General features: G+C 39.4%; 1 protein-coding gene across 1 annotated transcript in view; it reads right to left on the reverse strand.

The window, feature by feature from the left end:
• The window catches only part of ATP6AP1 (ATPase H+ transporting accessory protein 1), a 50,099-nt gene that overhangs the window by 23,795 nt on the left and 12,123 nt on the right, over positions 1–14,181 (reverse strand). Inside the window, exons 4-6 of the mRNA XM_063155374.1 lie at positions 12,749–12,942; positions 11,670–11,713; positions 8,022–8,107 (exon numbers count right to left, since the gene is read on the reverse strand). Of these exons, the coding sequence (XP_063011444.1) occupies positions 8,022–8,107; positions 11,670–11,713; positions 12,749–12,942 (324 nt within the window). The remainder of the gene's footprint in view (positions 1–8,021; positions 8,108–11,669; positions 11,714–12,748; positions 12,943–14,181) is intronic.

Consider the following 14,181-nt stretch of genomic DNA (forward strand, 5'->3'; position numbering starts at 1 on the left):
TTAGACACATTACTCTCTGAAAGAATTCCTATCTAATGTGTTTTTATGAATAGCTTTTGGGTCTTGTGCACATTATTCCTCTGAATCTCTTTATGTCTGCCATATATGTTGCACTAAATTTGCAGGAATTTATATTTCTTTTAGTTTTCTGTATCATACAGGACTATACTTTTTGAAGTGTGACTATTACTTTTAATAGCCTCACCTCTTTCAGTCTGTTGATAATGACATATTAAAAGGTCAAATAATATGCCAACAAAGCATTTTTCCCCTAACTCCCCTCCCATGTAGGGAGGGAAAAATGCTTTGTTGACAAATTATTTGACCTTTTAATATGTTGTGTTGAAGCAGTTTGTATTCCAGATATAAGCAGTGTCAATCAACATAATCAGTGGAGATGATTGGGCAATTTATCAAATCACAGATAGATGGTTTATTTTTAATCTTTAGGTTTAAGTGATATCACTTGGATATTGCATTCAACCTCAGTCTTCAAAGACTGTTCTTAGACCAGGTCTCCAGGATTCTCAGAATATTTATCTTTGTCCCCTGGAATCCAAAATTACTTTAACACACAGCATCAGTCCTTTACAGCTCTATTCTGTCACTCCACTACTTTTTTTACCTAGGCATTTTCCTTCCAGAATGTGTTTAGTATGCCTACCAACATGTCATATAAATATGCTTGTTTACAGTTACACATTCCATTTAATCTACCCTATTTTACCCTTATAACTTTATTTCATTCTGCATTATTACATTTATGACTTCTGCTTATATATGACTGTATCTTTTAGAATACTCATTGCAACTTTCGTGCCTGCATTTTACCAATTTATGGTAAATTTTATTCCTAAGACACAATTCATCCTTACCTGTGTCCTTCTCCCTCCCTACCTCCTCCACCCCAGTTTTCTTAGTCCTTAGTTTTAAAAGCAAAATAAATACAACTTTCTGATTTGATCTTTTGGAACATCTGTACATCTATGGGTTCATCTATGCCTTAAAAACCTAGCACCTGAAAATAACAAAGCTGTTCTGATCAGATAACAATGATATTTTAGCTCAATGCTACCATTCATTGAGCAGTGAAATGCATAAACATATATATATATATATATATATATATATATATATATATATATATGTATGTATGTATAATAATGTAAGCTAAAGTTGTAAAAATGTTTAAAGTAAGTGAATCAACTTGCTCTGGTGCAAAGTCTAGAGTTAAAGGCAAAACAGTAGTTACATCTCTGAATTCCCCACTAACACATTGAATGAATCATACAGAATTGCTAACAAGAATCTCTCACATTTTCATCACTCAGTTTTGAAACTAATTTGGCTAAATTTTGGGTTGTTCATGTAGAATAACAACTAACTGGCTTCAACCTGCTTCAAGCAGTTCTTTTGTAGTTATTTAAAAATACTCTACCTCTGTCAGAAAAAATTTCTCAAAACTGAGTTTGCTAGAAAATAATCAAATATACATTCTTCATCTACAAGTTTTTTTCATTGTAACAGCATTCATTAAATGGGCAGAGGAGAAGACCAAAGGATATGGAATTCCTTTTCTTTTCTTCTTTTAGGCTGGAAACACCAATGCTTTATTTTACTGTGCCAAACTACATCTGCTCCTTCAAATGTAAAAATAGAAGACTAAACGAATAAGGCAATTCCTGTATTCAAGGATATGTAAGGATATTTAATCTACACCCCAGCTTCTCAAATGGCATTATAAGCATTTTCCTAATGTTTATTCATGAAAAAGCTCATGTTATGTAAAGTTTGAGTATACTAAATGGTCAAAAGCACTCCATTAGCCAGAAGCTGTGAAGCCAGTGGGGTGGCTGTGGTAGCATTTAGTCTCCTCGGAGAGGTAAACTGAATAGTCAACAAAACAAGGGAAGCTGGATGTAAGTGGAAGATGCAGCAGAGCAAAATATGATGCATTTTAAAACGTGTGTTAGATGGAAGGCAGAAACAAAGAAAACATAACCACAAGCACTTGTCAAAGCAGATGAAAACTTTTCTTATTTCTTTCAGCTGCAGTGCACAACAATAGCACCTGAAGATATCTCCAAGAGACACTTTTTAAATGTCAAAAGTAAGCACTTGTGTGACAGATTCCAATGTTACTTCTGACTGTAAAAAGTTTCTGTAACTCTTGCTTGGCTCTGAGTGGCATCAAAGATTCAACACACAGAAACACCAACTAGAGCAGACAGCTTGTAGAATGGAGTCCAAAGCTGATAGTAACTGAAGCACTCTGAAATGTGGAGGCAGTACAGAAAATTTAAACAGCATTTCACAATGCATCTGTAAAAAGTGGAATCAACAAAATGCGTATCAGCTGGAAGGTAGCCATAAATCTCCTTTTAGCAGTATGTGGTCCCTCAGCACTCAATCTCACTGAGAAAGGATAACAACTATAAAATTGTCTTGCAGTTTCAGAAGAAAACTAGCAAACTGTTACAGGGACACCTATGAGTATCAGAAAGATGGGGAACTTGTTAAGATTTACGATTTGAAGCATATCTGTCTTTAAATCATTGCATCCTTTTTAACTTCTCCAATTACAACAGCACGGTAAAATTATGCATTACAACCATAAGCCAAAAAGCTAACCAGAAGAAAGCAGAGTAGAGAGGTGACCATGATCAAACTCCTCAAGAACACAGAAATTGATATATGCATGAGAACTCCTGATGAAAGAGTAGAAAAAGGGCTGCAGAGGACTTTGGTTCTCATGAAGAAAAATAAGATATCAAATGATTTTCAAAGGGAAGGAAAGTCTTGGCCAGACACTCCTCATATCTGGAGATAAGTTTCTGGTTTTTAATGGAAAAACATATGAGAAATATTGAGTGAGCGTTGTCTGACTACATGTACATGTCAAGATCTGACCCAAGCATGATGACTGCCTTTAAGGGTGAGTTTCATCTCATTCTGCAGAGATCTCCTACAAAACAGTCAGAAGGATCGTAACCTAAAACCCTTGATTGCAAAGAGAACCCTGGTGGATGACTTCAGATATAGACATATAGACCTCACTTGCCCAGAATTAGCTGATACAAATCACTCAGGCAGAGAGATCCCAACTCATCCCAACTCAGCCAGACCTACAAGGCAAAGCATTTCCAAACATGAGCCACAAGACTCAGCAGTTGCCTTGTTGGAGGAAGGCAGCTCCTTTATGAGATGGTGGGAGGAATCATCAACTGGTTAGTGAAACCATTTCAAATAGGTCACCAAGTGGTGCCTCTTTCAGAGTCTTAATTCTGTCTTCGAGCTTCAAATCACAGAATCATAGGATGCCTTGAATTAAAAGGCACATTGAAGATCATCTAGTTCCAAGCCCCTTGCAGGGACACCTTCCTCTAGAGCAGGTTACTAAGAGTCTCATCCAGCCTGGCCTTGAACACTTCCAGGGATGGGGCATTGGCCAGTTTCAGGGCCTCACAACCCTCACAGTAAAGAATTTCTTACTTATATCAAATCTAAACCTACTCTCTTTCAGTTTGAAAGCATTCCCCTTTTTCCTATAACTACACCCTCTTGTAAGAAAGCCTCTCCAGCTTTCCTGTGGGTTCCCTTCAGGTACTGGGAGGCCAGCAATTAGTTCACCTTGAAGCTCTCTCTTCCCCAGGCTGAGCAATCCTGATTCCCTTAGCCTTTCCTTGTAGAAGAGGTGCTCTAGCCCTCCAATCATGCTGAAACTGGAACAGAACAAGAACCACTCTGAGCAAATCTCCATCCTGCACTAGGGTAATGAACTGATAATTATAATAGCCTGAAGGCATCTGTGTCTGCACTGACTAAACCAAATAGCTCTTGCTCATCAAATCAGAAAAGATGCTCAACCATAGGTGAGTTCTGCTCATTAATTCACTTTCTGTAAAGCCAATACCAGTCTGGAACCTTTTCTAATATATTAATTTCTCACATCTATTTTTTTCTGCTTGAGGAAGTGGAAGAACAAATGAATACGACAGTGGTGTTATTAAGCCATAAACAGCCCAAGAGCAAGGAGGTAGAGTTTTTAGAAGATAAGCATCCCAAAACCATCATTTTTGGGAGCTTTATTGTAAAAAATTAATTTACCTAACTAGAAGGAGATTAGTTGCTTGTTTTTTTTTAAGTGTAATACCTAAAGCTAATTTCCTTCATCACTGAAAATAAGGCCACGAGTGAATGCAAAATCCTTCATAGTGAATGATAGCTATACAGCATTCATAGTGCACTTGAAAATCACTCTCATTGTTATTAAACTTCTTATATATATTAATTTTTTACTTCTTATATATATTGATCTTGTCTATCACTGGGGAGTGATCCCGTAACTTCTAGACCATGCAATATAGTCTTTATAGTTTTAGCAAAGGGAGTTAGTATCTGTATTTACAGTTACCAAACAGTTCATAATTTCAGCAGTTCAGGCACAGCCAAAGATATGCAATACATACGAAAGAGAGGTTATATGAAAATACACAGAGTGATGAACCCTCAAAAGTACATTCTGCTTTGACTTTTCTAGATCTGTGCAGAAGCTGATAACCTTGAATGCACTGAAATGAAGTTATTGTGAGGGGCCAAAAAACGGTTCAAATGCTTTTATAAAGTATTAAATTTATACAATTTAGAAAAGTTTAAATTGCTTTTATTTTAAAAATGTAGAACATCTTAAAATACGTTGTTTTAATTATTTAAAATTGCTTCAGCTGCTCAAACTTAGTTACTTTAATTTGGAAAGCCTGTTGAAATATGCATACATTTAAAACATTTTTAAAATTGATAAAAAAATTCCTTCTCTTAATTCCAATTTTTCATTAATTAAAAATATTTTTCATTTCAATTGTTCTAATGCAATTTTCAGCTAAGAATGCCCATGTGCCTTTGATTTCAAACCATAAAGAGCCACAATAACAAAATAAATTTTAGTTTTATCTTAGGTCTTTGTCAAAAAAAGAAATAGAAGAAAAGGCAGATCACAAGTTCTGGCCTAATATTCTCTCCTTTGCCACAAAAACCACACAGTACACAGAATAGCAATGTGAGCTTGCTTCCTCATGCGACTGGGTTTTTTTCTAAGTTTGATCTCCAAAATCCAGTCTCTGGAAGTTAATTTTCCAGGGTGAATTTTTGAAGAAAGTTCCTGTTTTTCTTTAGTAGAATTTGCCTTTGCCTCAGAGCCTGGACTATTGTGATCACCTTGTTGGATTAGTCAGAGGTTCAAGATCCTGCTTCCATGCAAAACCCCATACTATTTTCAAATGAACACGGGACACCTTTGAGGGGCTCATCCACTTAAAGAACATTTATGAAGTCCATTTAAGTGGCCTCTTACTCTTCTCTTGGATAAGATAAAGGGACTTCCCTCTGCACCCACTGAACACAGGTTTTCTAGGTTTTATTCTAGTAATAAGAATAGCAGTGCATTTTTCATTGTGCTACCTCCTGAAAACCTTCCAGCCTCTCGAGATCCTGCTGGCACTTCTCATGCTAGATCTAGACAATCACACAAATGTCTTCCATGTTGCCTAAACCAATGAAAGGCAGGTGAAATATTCTGTAAGCAACTGGCTGATGTTTCATGATCATTAGCCCTTGTTCTTGTGGGAGACTTAAACTTGCCAGATGTCTGCTGGAAATGCAACACTGTAAAGAAGTAGTCTCGGAGGCTCCTGGAGCGTGAGGAAGATAAATTCCTGACCCACCTGGTGAGTGAGCCTACCAGGGACACCAGGACAGTGCCCTGCTGGACCAGCTGGTTATGAACAGAGAAGGGCTGGTGGGATATGTGGTGCTTGGAGGCTGCCTTGGGCATAGCGACCCCAAAATGAGAGAGTGCACAATTCTTGGTGAAGTGAGGAAGGGGGTCAACAAAACCTCTACCTTGGACAGTCCTTAATAACAAAGGAGTGCAGGACAGCTAGACGCACTTTAAGAAAGAAATCTTAAAAGCACAGAAGCAGGCCATCCCCATGTGCCAGAAGTGGAGCCCATGCAGGAAGAAGACCTGCCTGGCTGAACAGGGAGCTCTCACTGGAAATCAGAGGAAAAAAAAAAAAAAAAAAAAAAAAAAGAATTGATGACCTTTCCAAGAAGGGGCAGACAATTCAGGGAGAGTAGAAGGGTATTGTTAGGCCATGTAGAGAGAAAATTAGAAAGTTGAAAACTCAGCTAGAGCTCAATCTGGCAGCTGCTGTGAGAGATAATAAAAAGTGTTTTTATAAATAAATTAACGACAAAAGGAGAGCTAAGTAAATTCTCTATCCTTGGATGTGGGGAAGGGGGGAACATTGTAACCAAGTACCAGGAAAAGGCTGAGGTACTTGTACTTTCTTGGCCTCAGTCTTTAACAGCAGGACTGGCTATCCTCAGGGCAGCATGCTGAGCTGTTAGACAAGGTCTGGGAGCAGAACAGGAGCCCTGCAATCCAAGAGGAAGCAGCAGAGACCCACTGTGCCACCTGGACACTCACGAGTCTGTGTGAGTACAAAGGACCTGGCTGTGTTGGTTGACAGCAGCTGAACACCATCCAGGGTGTGCCTGGGTGTCCAAGAAGGGCCAGGGCAGGGATGTTCTCCTGTATTCAGCACTGGTGAGGCCATTGCCAAACTGGCCTGGATCAGCCATGGTGGGGCCAGCAGGACCAGGGCAGGGATTGTTCTCCTGTTCTCAGCACAGGTTGGGTCATACCTCAAGGGCTGTGTCCAGCTCTGGGCCCCTCACAACAAAAATACAGACATTGAGGGGCTGGAGTGTGTCCAGAGAGGGCAATGGAGCTGGGGAAGGGTCTAGAGAGCAAGCCACATGAGGAGGGGCTGAGGGAGCTGGGGAGGGGTCTAGGGAGCAAGCCACATGAGGAGGGGCTGAGAGAGCTGGGGTGCTCAGCCAGGACAGGAGGAGGCTCAGGGGACCTCATCGTTTTCCAAGTGCCTGAAAGGAGGTTGTGGTCAGGTGGGGTCAGCCTCTTCTTCCAGCCAGCCAGCAAGAGGACAAGAGGAAATGGCCTCAAGCTGCACCAGGGGAGGTTCGGGTGGGACATCAGGATGAATTTCCTCCCTGAATGGGCTGAATCAAGCATTGGAACAGATTGTTCAGGAAGGTGGTGGAGTCACCATCCCTGGAAGAGCTCAAGAAATTACTGGATGTGGCACTTAGTGCTCTGCTTTAGTTGACATGATGGTGATCAGTCAAAGGCTGGATTCAATGATCTTGGAGGTGTTTTCCAATCTTAATGATTCTATGAGCCCATTATCATATTAGGAGCTCAGATTGTGTTACTTCTGAAACAGACAGACATGTTTCTTTCAAAATTGCATTTTTTAGGATTCAGCCCATCCTTCAGATGTTTCTCTTTTTAATGGGAATTCTTTTTTTTTTCCTCAAGGCAAGACTGTCTTCTATTTATTCACATTTAAATTAAAAATTTAATATTTTTTTATTGCAACGTGTCTGTCATATAAAAAGATAACTCTGCATAAATAACTATCCTGCATTGTTACTTAATATGATATCATGTGATCTACAAATTATATTCTGACTATCAGAAAGGGTGAAAACTTAACCTTGCAGTTGTAAATACCAAGTATTGCTTAAAAGAAATTAAACCAATTAATTTTAAAATGGATACTTTAGTAGCCTTCAGTTAATAAATACCACTCTGTCTATACTAACCAGCCACACTAGGAAGTTTGATAACATTCCATGTAGAACTCACTACAAAACCACTAGAGTTAAACTGAAAAAAAAATTAACTTACAGTTCTTAAAAACACTATTAAGTTCTATGGACAAAGGCAAATTTATAGTCTCCTAGAACAGTAAAACTTCAATAGTTACATGATATAGCTATCATATATGAAAATTCATGCAATCATTTCTGGTCAAAACCTCATATAATATAGATTGCTTGTCTGTATAATCTTGAAAATCATCTACAGACTTCTCCTGTAAACATTAAGCTATTGGATGATAAAAATCTGACAGTTGTAGGCACTGACAATTACTCACCCTTGAAGATCTCACTGCAGTATAAATGACTGAAAAATGAATCCCTCGTTCCTGCAGATCCATGGTCACTCTTCCAATTATTTTGTCTGTAAACAGAAACATGTATAATTCAACAATCTCAGCAAACTGAGAAAGCCAAAATCCTACAGCAGTTGGAGAAGTAATGAGCTAGATGTTTAAGCATATTCAATTTGCTTAAGCAACTTAAGTGCTCATTGTATCTAGGTACAAATGGGATAAGACACTCTCAGTGTCTTGAAAAATGCACAATTTCAGTGAGATGATTTAAAAAGAAAATACAACTGTTCAGAAAAAGGGGTGATTCTGAAATAGAAAAGTAAAACCACAGAAAATATACCCAAAAGTTTGAACTTTGGGCAATTAAAAGCATGGGCAGGAGAAATCACTTCAGAGGTTTCTTTTCTTTCTTTAAGAGAGTACATGCAGGATTTATATACTATTAGTCAAGTGATCAGTTCATAAATAAGTAATAAAATGTAAGCAGTATTGTCCTGTGAATTACAGAATACACATAACTACCACTGCGAAACAACACTCAAAACATGGTGTTTGGTGCGGGGTATGATATGTGTAATACTGGTAGCAATAATTCTTTTCCCTTCTGTGGATTTAAAGCCTGCTTCTCCACCCCCAACAGGACACAGAAAAATTTCCCCAATTAGACTGGGGCCAAAGGAGAAATATGGTGGAGTATTTCTGAAAAAGGAAGAAGAAGCAAATAAGGAAGAGAGGGCCTTTCAAAAAGGTCCAAATATGCCTCTACAAAAGACCCTCTTCTAGTTCTGAAACCACAGGCAGTTGCAATAAATGCTTTCAACTGATTAATATTTTCAATATTTGTGCAGAAACATGAACATCTGCTTATAAGGAGCACAACAGTTGTGACTCATGAGCCATTATTAGTGTTGTTATTGGGACTGCTTGAGAAGCAAGCAAGCAGACTCACATTTACTGTTCAGTGCCTTCCCACTTCTCCTTCATGTACCAGTCTGGTGGATGGAGATTTTGTAACCTGGATATACAAACTTCTCAGATTTTCAGGTTATACTTTAGAGGAATTGTGTATATTTGCATTTGCTGAAATTAGGAGTTTATATTATTATCCTCCTTAACCGCTTCTATTTACTTTAATTATGGTGCCCTGGCTGTGTAAAATATTTGGCTTTTGTAAGAATTCAAGTATTGCTTTTTTCTGTAGGGTTTCAGCTGAACTGATTTCCTCATATCAGTCAAGAATCATAGCTATGTGAATTTTCCTTCTCAAAATTATTGCTAAGAGAATCTACTATGAGAAATGTACTTACTCAGAAAAACAACTGCCTAAAAACTACTGCCATAATTACACTTGTTTTGGAGATCCAAGGCATTATATAACCTTGATTTTGTAATCTGGATTCATAGGAAATTCTCTTCAGCCTTAGCAAAAATTTGCAGAACAAAAAAAAAGTAATATGTATAAAAATGCAAAGATTGACTTTGGGTTTTCTTTCATTAAAGCAACCAATAGCTCTCTGAAATAACATGTCATTTGCATTTCCCTTCAGAAGGGAGATACGTGTAACTATAGTTACCAGTACCATCTATAACTCCTGCCTTCAGGAAGATTCTAGAGGCAACTCCTTCATCCAGAGAAGCTTCTGTGAACATCCTTATGACAAGAGGATTGATATAGATCTCTTGTGATCAGAATATACCTTTCTTATGAAGTATTTTCAAATTCTCCAAAGAAAGAGCTCAGACTGTCCACCATGTTTTAGAGCACCTAAATTAGGTGCCTACTTGGAAACAATAGTGCAGATCCTGTACCTGGCCAAGCAAAGTGGCACATGTTCCCTAATCCACACACCTTTTTCCTGATTAAAATCTAGTTGATACTAACCAAAAAGCTGGCAGAGCCTTTTCTTCCATCCTCCCACAGATCACCTCTTAACTTTGCTTTCCCAAAACAAAGTGGCCTGGGACAGCAGCTGCTTGAGCCTGCAGTGTGCCCTGGCAGCCAGGAGGGCCAGCCCTGTCCTGGGGGGTATCAGGCACAGCATCCCCAGCCAGGCAAGAGAGGGGATTGCCCTGCTCTGCTCTGAGCTGGGGAAGCCTCAGCTCCAGGGCTGGGGGCAGGTCTGGGTGCCACAATATAAGAAGGATATAGAGCTATGAGAGTGTTCAAAGGAGGGCAATGAGGATGGTGAAGGGTCAAAAGGGGGAAGGGAGCCCTATGAGGAGCGGCTGAGGTCACTTGGTCTGTTCAGTCAGGAGAAGAGGAGACTGAGGGGAGACCTCATTGCAAAACCTCATTGCAGTCACAACTTCCTCATGAGGGGAAGAGAAGGGGCAGGCACTGCTGATCTCACCACTTGTGACAGTGACAGGACTCAAGGAAAGGGCATGAAACTGAGTCAGTGGAGGCTTAGGCTGGATATTAGGAAAAGGTTTTCTACCCAGAGCACTGCAATAGAGCACCCCAGAGAAGTGGCAGAGGGCCAAACCTGACAGAGCTCAAGAAGCATTTGGAGAGCATTGTCATGCACATGATGCAATTCTTGGGGTGTCCTGTGCAGGGCTAGGGTGGACTCAGTGATCCCAGCTGGTCCCTTCCAGCATATTCTATGACACTATGATTCTAGGGCTTGGGAAGCTTATTCTTGAATCCATGCAGCTGATGAAAGAAATGTCCCTTAAAGACAAAGCCACTATTTAGCCAAGACCAACATTAAGCCAAGGCTCAGCTACCCAGTATGCTCTGGGAACAAGAAAACAGAACAAAATACCTCCTCTGCAATTCAGAGATGAAAGCCCAACTGCTTGTTTTAGTATAAAACCCACTCATTTTGGACTAGAACAAAAACAAACAGAAAAGCATACACAACTAAGGTATTTTCCCCTGATTTTCAAATCTGCTGCTGATTTTACAACCCCAGTTCTGAGCAGAAACAGTCATAGCCACTAAGAACACTGTTTAATTATCAGCCCACTACACTGTAAACCTCCAGAACTACCACTTCAGTGATTTGCAGGTTTTATAATTTGATTTCTAATTTAGAGTAGTAAGTGAAAGCTCTGCAATGAGATGCCTCTCAGCACCATTTTCATGTATGGCACCTCTTTTTCAACCACATGCTAGGCAAGAAACCTTTTTTATAGACATTGAAGTTTAACAAGTAGCGTTTAATACACTGCAAAACCAATAAAAGACTGATATCAAAGGCAAAGAAGGCCATCAGTACTGTTTTATAAAGATTAGAAAAACATTTCCTATTCATGCAGACACCCTTTGCTGAGACCAAGGCCTTGGAACTGCCAGATGAGCCTGGCACCTCCAGCTGCCAGTGTGCAAGGTGAGGCTGAAGGAGGCAGCTCAAGCTGCACAGACATGCAGGGTTTGCTCAGAGAGTGAGCAAAGGCCCGTGCCTGATGCAGATGTGAATTTATTAAGCTCACATTTCATGTCACGGACACTTAGTGCCTGATTAAAACTAAGATAGCCAGAGCTTATAAATCCTGTAGAAGGGAAGGGGGATAAAAGCCTTTAAATGGTATAGCAAAGCAAAGCCTGGGAACTAGAGAATACTACCTGCTCAGGTGAAACCACAAATGATGAAATGTTAGTTATGTCTAGGTACTATTACTTACCATTTTCAGCAATTGCTTCCAGGGTGGAAATCTCTTTTAAATCACTAGAGAAAAAGAGAGAAGAGAAATAATTAAAAATCTTTCCTAGGCAAGAATGATGTGAATCAGAAATGTATGAAGATATTGACTGATAAAAGGATTACTGTCAGTCCCTCTGTTTTTCTTTCATCTCCTCCTAATGACCCTTTTCTTCTGCAAAGCCATTAAAAATGTAGGACCACAACTTCAGCTGATTCTTAAACCCCTCAGATTTCCTAGGCAGCAGAGAAGCCATACTACTGACAGTATTTTGGTCAGCCTCTGAGAAGCTTTTTTTTCATTTGGTGTTGGTCCCTTGTTTAGCATTTGTTCAGGAGCTCTTTAAAATTGTTATCATGCCTCTTTCCGAGTAGTGATGTGACAGCTATAATTGCATTTGTTTAGAAGTCGATATCTGCACCTCACACCAACATGTACAAATGCCCAAGTAACATTTGGGGGAAGAAGAGTAAGCAGAATGAGCTCAGCAATCATGCCTTATGTTTTCTAAATATACATTCACCTGAAGGAACAGTCTCTCCCTTTCTCTGTTAGATCACGGCCCTCATGGAGCTGGAAACATGAAGAATTATAACCCTCCCCTTCCTTCCATAGCAATGGAAAAGAAGGCTGTTTATTTGCTTCAGGTTTTTCTGTATGTTTATTTGCTTGCTTATTTACCCTGCCAGTATTTTTGACCCCTGGAATGCCTCTAGCAATTAATTCTGCAGGTAAATCATGTGTCAAGTAAAATAATTGAGCCTTTCTGCTGAAAAGTGTGTTGCCATTTAGTTTTATTAGCTGCCCCTTTGTTCTCATATAATGAGGCAGACAAAATAGGAATGCCTGACTGCCTCTCTCAACATAATTCATCTATTACACCTGGTAAGCTCATCAGGGGACTTTCAGAAACACTGAATTTATCCTTGTAAGAGAAACAACTTTGATAGCCCTACAAGCTTGCATTCTGTTTTTTTTAGTTTCCTGAATACCTGACATTTTCAAAAGCTCCAAAAATTACGCACACATGTGGGTCAGCTCTGTTTGTGATAAGCCCCTACCTGGCAAGTGGTGGTAGCTGAACCACCAGTAAGTTTGGGTTAGATGCATTCAGTTCCAGCTGAGAGACATTGAGATTGGTTACATTTGTTAACTTCCAGTCTCCTGATTCTTGAAGAATATTCAGGAGATGCTTGGTAGCCTTGCAGTCAACAGCTGGCAAAACTAAAGATGAAGGAGAAGACTGAAGAATTTCCTGTAAAAAAATTTACCAGATGTTTAGTTACCTGCTTAATATTCAGTTCCTTAATTAACAGAACCTTTTTTATAATGTATCCTTAATTTAACATTCAAGGTGAGGGACATCCACAGTAAACAGCATGTGAATTCTGATGGTGGCTTGCAGGCTGCTCCTGAGCTTTCTTGCAGCAAGCCTAAAGCACTCAGTAACACCAATTTTTTTCTGTCTTTTCCACATGTATGGAAGAGGAGAGCTAGATGATGTAGAAGTTCTCAAGCTAAGAGTGTGATTGTTATGAGCACTGCCAGAGGCAAAGCTCAGATGACTCTAACTAAATGCCCTTGGATGTGAGCAAGATCAGTGTCAGACACCTCCAGTTCCAGCAGCTCCATTCAGTTAAGTCATACTTTGCATAAAAAACATCCTGCATTTGTGTACATCCTGGTGGTACAGCACATGGTACAGAAAAATGTCTAATTTCTAATTATTAATCTTAAAAAGCTGCAGATTTCAGGATCTACAGAGCCTCCAGACACACACAAACAAAATTCCTGTCATACTTTCCACCTTTTTACTCAAAGTACCAATTACAAAGCTCAGGCTGAGTTGGTTCAGATAAAGCATCAGGGTATCATCCACTTTATTTACAAATCTGATAGCTGAGTTCCTGATACAGATACTTGAATAAAGTTAATTGAAAAACATTCTCATTCTTTAAATTTGGAAACTTCATAGTCAAAAAAACATCTTTCCTAGATTTTTCTTGATAATAAAATTAACCCAAAATATTTGGGGAAACAAAATGCAAGGCAAAGATTTGAAAATTATCAACATTAATGTAGCCTATATTTAATGTTGTGGTGGGTTGACCCTGGCCTGATGCAGGTACCAACCAAAGCTGCTCTATCATTTCCCTCTTCAACTATATGAAGGAGAGAAAATAAAAGGCTCAGGGGCCAGGGGGAATTCACTAACTAATTACAGAGGAGAAACAGTCTTGACTTGGGAAAATTAATTAAACTTATTAACAATCAAGTCAGAGTATGATAATAGAAATAAAACAAAAAACACCTTCTACCCACCCCTCTCTTCTTCCAGGCACAACATTACCCATGACTCTCTACCTCCTGCCCTGCAGTGGAGAAGGGGACAGAGAATGGGGTCTGTGGTCAGTTCATCACACGTTGTCTCTACGCCTCTTCCTGCTTGGGGGAAGGACTCCTCATACTCTTCCCTTGCTCCCACATGGGGTCC

Source organism: Melospiza melodia, chromosome 4, assembly GCF_035770615.1.
Source record: "Melospiza melodia melodia isolate bMelMel2 chromosome 4, bMelMel2.pri, whole genome shotgun sequence".
Taxonomy (NCBI): domain Eukaryota; kingdom Metazoa; phylum Chordata; class Aves; order Passeriformes; family Passerellidae; genus Melospiza; species Melospiza melodia.